Below are 9,146 nucleotides of genomic sequence, written 5' to 3'. Positions count from 1 at the left end.
ATTGATGATGTATCTGCTGATAGCAGCAGCAGAATGAATTCATAAGTGTTCAGAAGCATCTTGTCAGCTCAAGTTTAACCAAATGCCTCCAAATTCTTTGTAGGATGGCACCTCATCCTACACTAAGACAATGATCCCAAACATACTGCTAAAGCAACAAAGGAGATTTTCAAAGCTAAAAACTGTAAATCCTTGACTGGCCAAGTAATTTACCCAGTCTGAATCCAAGTGAACATGTGTTTCATATGCTTAAGTGAAAACCTAAGGCAACTAGCCCCCAAAACCAGCAGGAGCTGGATATGGCTGCAGTACAGGCCTGGCAAGGAATATCCGCTGAAGAAACTCAGCAGCTGGTGATGTCTATGGGTCACAGACTTCAAACAGTCATTGCATGCAAATGATATGTGACAAAGTACTAAACATGACTCCTTTCATTTACATAATATGAATTATGTCCCAAACATTATGATGCCCTGAAATGGGGGAACTATGAACACAACATTCAGTCATTTTTACATGGTGAAACCAAAATGCAGACCAAGGGGTGTCCAGATACTATTGGTCATACAGTGTATCCATACCTTTAGTTTTTGTTATACATATTTGTTTTAAACAATGCAGATATTGCTTTTTAATGGCATTATAAATGATTAATTGTTTCCTGTTGGAATAGAATTTCCCAATTGCAGAAAGTACAGTGTCTCCTGTGCATGTAGTATATTTTCAAGATTTCAGGAAAAATGGCCTGCGCAAATTTATTTGTATGAAAGTTTCATACCAAATTCTCAATTTGCAAGATTATTTATTAATATAAAACACTACCTTATTTTAATATTACTTTTTAAAGAACTGTTGATGCGATTACAATACACAAATCAACTTTGCCTGCCATTTTATTTTGATGAATAGCACACAATTACACATAATTATCACCATATTATTCTGTTAAAATTTTCATTTAATAAAAAAGGTTAAGGACTGTGATTAATAATGTTAATATAGACTGTCAGTGATAGGTAATTTAGTCTGTATGTCCTGTGTCATTTTCCAAAATACATGTCATTTTTGATCACCTTCACTTCTCCATCTGATTCTAATTTTGATTCACATCACTGCATCATTTCACAGATTCCTTACACTTGCCAGAAGGCTAGTTCCTGCTTTTCTTCCATCCTGGCTACTTTCTAACTACAGGAGGTTCTGTAGTGATATCAAAGTTTATGAATATGGAGGAATGTCCAAGTACACTACAGCCATTTCCAGAAAATTGTCCCCTTCATGGATATTCACAAGATGTAACTACCTGAAATGTTTCAAAGGCTGAAAAACACAACTTTGAATGTGAACACGGAGCATAGTATCTGGTTGTTGTATGGAATCTGTGAAGATACTCAGTGGCTGATTACGGCGTTTGCATGGTTTATTCTTCCACAGTAGGCTCCACTGTTTTATTCCAGTGTCTGGAGGTACTGACTCCAATAATGCAGCAGGCCAGCCTCTGGCCTGCATTCCCATGCAGAAGGCTCCCCTCATTGCCTCCCTGGCCCATGTCATCCTCTTTTGCATGGATCACCACGGCCCGACCCAGGACAGAAAGCTCCCCAAACAGCGTCGCTGGGGCTATCAGAACCTGCCGGATGCTCCTGTTGTGACCCGAGAAGTTTCCAAGGTCTCCGGGGTGATTGGGGTGGTTGACCTTCAGTGGATTGTAGTGGCCACCAGTCGAATCGCAGCCACTGCTCAGGTCCCCAAACTCGTGGATGTGGATAGCTCTAGACTGGTCATCCTTGGAGGGGAAGCCCTGTAGGTTGATCATTACCTGTAGCGTGTCCTTGGGGTGAACCTGCCTGAACAATACCTGCCCGTAAATCTGAAGCTGCCCCTCGGGCAATAAAGAGCTGGGCCTCATCTCACAGACAGCATACTGGGTTCCATTGAAATCAGGGACACTGGGAGCAGCAGTATGATCTTCTTTTAATGGGATCTCTTCACAGCAAAATGTTTGGAAACCAAGAAATACCACTAGCAGCAGGCAGTTGAATGATGGTGTATTTCTTGCCATTTTTGTCATCCTAGAAAAGACAAGTAAAGAGTAAATTAAGAAACGAATATAATCTTAAAGTTGCTTTAAAAATAAATAAATAAATAAATAAATAAAAACATGATTCAGGTCAGTAATTTAAACATTCCAGAATGCACACAATATTATTAAAAATCAAAAGTAGCAAATTAATTTCTACATGGCATGCATTACACACGAGTAACTTAAATAGCTTTGCAGTACAGTAGACAATATGCCATAAGGCTGTACAACTTGCTGTATAAGGCTGTATAACTTCAATGTAACAGTTTTTGGATTCTAACTCCGCTAGTGCTAATACTGAATTCCAAGCTTTCCACACAAGCCTCTAGCTGTTCTTTCCGAAGAAACTAACCTAAAAAAAAAACATTCCTATCTACCATTCCAAAAACATAAACAAATGTTTGACCTCGCAAGTGGTATTCCCATACATTTTGTATTATGATTAAAAGAACGACTTGTAGCTTAAAGAGAGCCTACATTTTTATCTACGTTGCAAAACAGCGTAGCTTAAATGTAATTCAAAACTTTGCTTAATAAAGGATTCCAAACAATATATTACGTAGCCTAATGTATCACTCAATAAAGCGAATCATTCAAAGATAACTCAAGAATAATAAACTTAGTAAAAGCGACAATGATATTTACAAATTCTACAACAGCTCTCTCAGTAAACAAAAGCCGCGTGTATTATGAGAAATTCTAAACCTAAAACGTTCTATAATAGCCGTACTTACTTGTTAATAGATTGAACATAAACGATCTCCATACACAGCACTCTATACGTTTAGACCAATTCCTTTACAATTGACAAAACGAGAAGAACGTTAACCAGGCTTTAGACAAACTTTGGTAAGTCTTGCGAAATGATCATATTTACAATGCAAATACGCACACAATGACTCCACAAATTTGGGCAGGGCTTGCATAACAAGTAAGCGTTACAGGTAAACTGAGCATTAGATTGAGCTGTCTGACTATTTCCCATTAAAATAAAATGGCAAATAATTTGAATAGCAAAAATAAATATGAAATTACTTATATTTTCTCTGCATCTGATTGTGTCGTCGCTTCTAATCCGCGTTTCACATAAGAGTATCTTTATTACTTAATTTGTTTCTGCTGTTGCTAGTTAGAGGACTGTGCGTTAGTAAATCTCTCTAATTTTCAGTTGCTGTTAGTTAGAGAACATAACTGTGCGTTAGTTAAACAGTGTATGCAGTCACGTGTTACTGCTAAAGTTCCCAGTATTGATGGCTGGACCACAACAGAGGGGCCAGCCCTACAAACGCGAATGTATGTGATTGAGTGAGTGAGTGAGTGATCAAATTACACCATTGGTCGGCCGGATCACGTGTGTTAGGTCCAGCCATAAACTAGGGTTTAACCTCGGGCGCGTTCAGCCCCGACAAAACGTAGCAAAACGTTTTTTAAACTGAAACGGTGGTGTGTTGAACATCCTGTTGTGTTATGCAAGCGTTGCAACTATGGCAGCTGAGAAGGCCATTCTTTGCGTTCTTTTCGAAGAATTTTCGGAGCCTGATGAAATCGGTTTAAACAGCCTACGTGTTTAATAGGCTACTATAAAATACTTTCGACAAACATGACATCTAATGTCTTCAGTTGTTGCATACACCAAGCTGCAGTGGACGCATTCGTAAAGGACTTCAGTTGGATCCATTGTGCTCACTGCCTCACGGCTACAGCGGGGTTTATGTTCACGTCGCTGCTGATTGGGTAACACCTCTGACAAACCCACCAAACGTAGTAGTATGGCAAATATAACCAATAAGATGCTGCAAAATGTGCGTTTTGTTCTGAATACGAGTAGTGTAGCATAATGAATCAGGTCTGTATGGACAGTAATGAGCAAAAAGCTTGTCAATCTCATGGCTGATGACCAACTAGGTGATAAGGTAACATCTGGAGGTTTAAATACCTATTTTGACGACTAGGAGGTGATTTAACTATAACTGATGTAACTAATCCATGAACATAACGGGGTTAAACCGTAAACTAATGAAAGTACAATAACGCAATACAAAGCTCAATGTAGTAAAAGCAAAAATATTTGCTTGTCTGCTTGATAAATGCCAGTTAATGACTTTCCTTATTGCACATTTATGATTCTAATGTCAGAGAGCTGACATGATGATTGAATTATATTTTTGTGTTATATTTTGTTGTCACATGAACTATGTGGGTTTTATATTTGTTTTATTTATCCTTTAGGATGCCCTATGACTGACATCTCTTTTATGAATGGGGTGCTAGCATAAACACATTAGCAGTCATGTGACAAGACAGATATTTTGTGTGTGCAGTGCAGCCAGTGAGCAGCAGAGAACATTATTAACTGAATATGACAAAAATATTTGAGAAAAATCATCATACAGAAAATCATTTTTTTAAAATAAAGTCTTCTATTAATAGAATCATGAGGTTTCTGGTCTTTCAGTAGGAGCTTTTCAGTCTTCTGATCGATGCCCAGATTTTTAATTCAGCCGAGAACAATCCACTTTTTCCTGCCCATTCTCTGAAGGCACCTCTCTCTCTCTCTCTCTCTCTCTCTCCCTCTGTCTATCTCTTTTTCTCTCCCTCTCCCTCTCTCTCTCTCTCTCTCTCTGATAGCAGGCCTGCCAGGCTTTCCTATTTCACACACAACTGGACTGTTATTTAATTGCCTGTGAAAGAAAGAGAAAAAAGTCTGGTATTTTAAATTAGCCTTGGATATAGAGCATTAGTAAGGCTTTGTTGTAATGTTAACTTCCTCTTCCCCATCACCATCAATCCCCAGTTACAAGCAATGAGCCATTTGCCATTACAAAGCTTGTTAGCAATGCCCAGGTTGTGTAATTACCTGTGTCGATGGCAATGATTGTCTTAGGTACTGGCCGATTCATCACTACATAATCCAATAGGTTTTAAGTGGCAAGGAAGCATTTAATGAATATAGATAAGTAATATTTTTTAGAATTATTACTTATTTCTGTGTATTATGCAATCTGTATATGTCCTTTGCAAAAATCCTGTTTACATTAGTATTGAGTGAAGAAACCATGTTGTGTTTTTCTAAAGCTGAAAACAAGGGCATCTTCCAATAATGCAGTCAGTTACTGTTACGTTTGGGTGCTTTTAAGTGAAAAATCTTAAACGCTGGCTACCCTAAGGTCTTTGTATTTATTCATGAGCTGAGCTACCAAATGCCAGGGAAGTGGTCATTACAGCATAACAATGGAGGGCTGTTGTTCATATTGTTCTGTATTCAAGCTAGATTCACTATATAATAGTGAAGAAATTACACAAGACTATAGAATTTCCTTTGTAATTCCACATTTCTTAGAAATGCAAAAGGTTAAAATTGGATTAACATTTTAATCATAATATAGGCCTAACTAATATCAGAGATACCCAACGGCAAACCAAATAGCAAAAAATAACAAGTAGCATTCCACTGAAAGCAAGAATAGTATGGACTAATTTGTTACAGTGTAAATCAAATTTTCTGATGCCTCTTAACAATCATCCCATCATGTTGACGTTTCAGCACACTTAGATACCCATAAGGACAGAACGTATATGTTCTGGCACAGTTTGACATTCACCAGAATGGACTGTGGCCTAGGTCTAATATGCACCATACCCCGAACTGTAATAGTAAATGCATTTAGTGCTTTCCAAACATACTCCAGGTATGCTACCATGCAACACTCCTAGTAGGCTAGGTCCAATTTCCTTACCCATATTCAGGTTTGTTGAGTGTGAGTGGATAGTGATTGCTACCGTAGATGAGTGAACATATTGCCAGATTTTAAAATGGCGAACCTGCCCGATAAGAGGCTCAAACCTGCCCAATCTTGAAAAAATAGCCCAATTTTTTTTAAATAAAGAAAAAAAGCACAGGACTAATGAATATACATACATACGAACACACACATTATATGCCTACTTATTTCTCCTCATGCTCATTGTGCAAGATCTAGGACAGCACTCACATGCACGCCACGTGATGACAAATGCAGCCACTTTTTGGATTTTAGTTTATTATTTCCCGTGATGTTTCATGACTTTTCTATTTGAAAATGTAGCTAGCTGTATCTGTCTGTGGTATTGACTGCATGTATCCCAAGTTTTATGCACACCATGCACTTCTCCAAGTTTGCCTTCGGCCTGGGGAATTAAAAATAATCCCCTTCCCTCCAAACGTTCAGGATAACGCCTGTCAAGTTTTGCAAGTTAACCAAACAGTAGCTTTTAACCGCCTACAGAAGCTTTGTAACTTGTAGCTAGCTAACTAACGTTTTTTTCCCTACTATCAGCTATATTGCTGCAGACAATGTCGGACCTAGATGTCGGAGGAAATAGTATACAGCAAGTTTAGCGACCGCCTCTAAGCAGTTATTGGTGGACTGTAGTGTTACGGTTTACATTCTTTGCAGCATAAACTGTACGGGGCTCTGTGCTGGACTTAATGACAGTCTCTCAGACCTATTGTGGTATCGCCTACACACGTAAACAACTGAATCTGGCAAGCAACCACTGCGCCCTCTCTGCCAAAAAAAATAAAAAATCTGTTAAATTTATAATGGGTCCTACACACATTCCATTACATAATAATATTGCCTTTTTACAGCCAGACAGAACAAAGGGGGGAAATTAGTGTAAAGCAAAGTGGAACCTCTACATGTCCCTATCTGTCAAAGAAGGTACTACACGCAGCACGAGGAGGGGCGGTCGTCTTCACTGGCGCTCAATACAATATCTTCCGACACGAATTTGTACCGGCTTCCCTAGGCATTGGTCTATAGCATTGCGCGCTGCTAAATTCCCGTTATCTACTCTTACCGTCTTATTCATTGATGAGCCTCTTAAAAATACCAATTCCTTCTCAGAATCATTATACGACTTATTTTAGATAGGCCAACAATTTAACATTTTCCTCTATTTTCCCTGAAATAATAATGATGAGGTAAGTGCTTCCGGTCGCCATCTTGTCGCTAACGGTATGTGTGGGAAGGAGGGTTTGGAATAATTGTCCACTTTGGTTGATTATTTGAAACGTATGCGTGTACAAGATGTCGAAAAGACATCGGCTGGATTTAGGAGACGACTATTCATCTGGTAAAAAGAGAATATCATCTGACGGGTAAGTATAAGGGGCTGTATTATTATCAAGTATGCTGCTACCAGCTTGTGTTTGGATTTACAATGTTAGCTAAAACGACCACGCTGTGTGATGAACTGCACCATGCCCAAAACAAATAGCTAGCTAGCTGCCTGCCATGCAGTGGCAGTATGATGTATCTTTCGCCCGCCAATATCATTGGTCCTATAGCATTGTTAATAATATATTAAGCTTGGCTTATAGCTATCTATAAACTATCGATCAAACATAGTAAACTACATGTATTCAGCCATGTTATATTTTGCCACAACTGAAACCGACGCCGGACGACGTTAGCTAACGTTGGGTAGGTAGCTAGGGGTTTATAAGTTTAATAGCTAATGTTGTTGGCTAGCTTGCAAGTGTGACCTTCTTGGACATTGGCAGCAGCCAGCTGTCTTGCGCATGGGGCCTAGTCGCGCCTCATCTAGACATCAAACAACTTGCTGTTATTATGTGGTGTATCTTTGAATTTCTGTGCGTTTAGCTTCAACCTATGTAGACATTCTGTTGACAACTCCAGCCAGTTTTATATTTAAGTATACGCTGCATGACTGCACTTCGGTAGCATTGTCAGCGAACTAGCTAGCTCTAGCTATCTGGCTAACATTGAGCATCCCAGAAAGCGAGCTTTCAGTTGAGCATGACTGAAATACACCATCCTACTGGGTAACCTTGGCTTTGGGCCTATCTGCTGGTAAAACTAACCAATAATTCTACTTCTGGTAAGTTAGTAAGTCTTACTTAGCTGGGCCGCATGAGAAACTTCTAGACTCTACAAGTAACATTAGCATATAGCCTGCATAGTCTATAAAGGTGCTGTGGTATGACAGGTGAGTTATCAATGCTGCTCGGATTGTTCTCTTATGGTACTGGAATTCATATTTGCATGTTACGATAGCTCCTTGAAACAAATGGTGAGAGAAACGAACAACCCTCTCAAGAGGCATCATAGAAATGACCAGCTAACACAAGCTTATGACTATTTATTCATTTACCCAGTTGACTGACGTTGGTTTACTGAAGATGCACCGCTTAAAGCTATATGAAACCCAGACCAGGTCAGCTAAACGTTATTTCAACAAAAACGTTTTCTATGGACAAAAATGGCAAGTTACTCACGCATACAAAGCAATGTCTTATTCTTTCATTGAAACTTGCAAAATCTAGGTTTACCGTTGAAAGTGATGATCTCAATATGAGGCCAATTTACAACAAACTAATACGTAACTATAATAATATCTCGTCTACAACTCAAAAATCCTAGACCAAATTTTTCCTGATGACATTATACCCGAAATGGTGAAAATTTGATTCATTTTGAAATATTCTTTAGGTTTTCTTGGAGATAAACTTTAGAATCTCTCCTGACTATATTAACCTCTCATTTTTTGGTTAACATTGTACATGTTTGCTTCACACCTTAATCATTAATAATAAGTATTAATAAGAAATTAATAAGAAATATTGTTTGTCACTATCGCAGTGGCAGTTTAGCCTGCCTGTAATAATAATGTCAGCGATCCCACCTCTTCTGTGCAGATTTCGCAGGATTAGTAAACTAGATAGCTAATATATTTATTTTCTACCATCCTTGAGACCTGCTGTTGCGATTGGTTGCAAGGAGAGGGAAGTGGAGAGGGAAGGAGGGTGACAGGCGGTGGGAAAGCAAGCTACTTTTAAGCAAATTTCTTCCAAGAGCATATAGTATACAGTAAATATAATTTTACACCTCTAAAGACCCATTCTATTATTTGGTTTATCAAGTGTCCTTTTGGAATCTCCAAATGGCCTTTTTGGATACCTGCCTAGGAAAACAACACAGAATGCTCATTTTTGGTATTGTCATCAAACTTGAACCGGGATTTGTCCAGTGTTGTGACTGATGCTGCAATGTGTTTC

At 38.7% G+C, this 9,146-nt stretch overlaps 2 protein-coding genes across 3 annotated transcripts in view; one reads left to right on the top strand and one right to left on the bottom strand.

The window, feature by feature from the left end:
- Positions 1 to 788: 788 nt before the first annotated feature.
- LOC118231654 (extracellular superoxide dismutase [Cu-Zn]-like) lies at positions 789 to 2,982 on the bottom strand. Its single transcript, XM_035425678.1, has 2 exons — positions 2,818 to 2,982; positions 789 to 2,072 (listed from the first exon to the last, which is right to left on the bottom strand). Exons 1-2 carry the CDS (start codon positions 2,847 to 2,849, stop codon positions 1,421 to 1,423), a joined length of 684 nt encoding a protein of 227 aa, XP_035281569.1. The 5' UTR covers positions 2,850 to 2,982; the 3' UTR covers positions 789 to 1,420.
- Positions 2,983 to 6,831: 3,849 nt separating this feature from the next.
- dhx15 (DEAH (Asp-Glu-Ala-His) box helicase 15) overlaps positions 6,832 to 9,146 on the top strand; it is a 40,318-nt gene continuing 38,003 nt past the window's right edge. Inside the window, exon 1 of one of the 2 annotated variants that reach the window (XM_035426096.1) lies at positions 6,832 to 7,049. In XM_035426096.1, the coding sequence (XP_035281987.1) occupies positions 7,042 to 7,049 (8 nt within the window). In that variant the 5' untranslated portion in view covers positions 6,832 to 7,041. The other variant, XM_035426095.1, reaches the window with a different exon arrangement.

The sequence above is a fragment of the Anguilla anguilla genome, chromosome 7, assembly GCF_013347855.1.
Source record: "Anguilla anguilla isolate fAngAng1 chromosome 7, fAngAng1.pri, whole genome shotgun sequence".
NCBI lineage: Eukaryota > Metazoa > Chordata > Actinopteri > Anguilliformes > Anguillidae > Anguilla > Anguilla anguilla.
This window is presented reverse-complemented; position numbering and strand designations above follow the sequence as displayed.

Coding starts and splice junctions, on each gene's coding strand:
- LOC118231654 (XM_035425678.1), bottom strand. CDS start 2,849: ATGGAGATCGTTTATGTTCAATCTATTAACAA. Junction 2,073..2,817: donor TATGTTCAATCTATTAACAA/GTAAGTACGGCT, acceptor TGTCTTTTCTAG/GATGACAAAAATGGCAAGAA.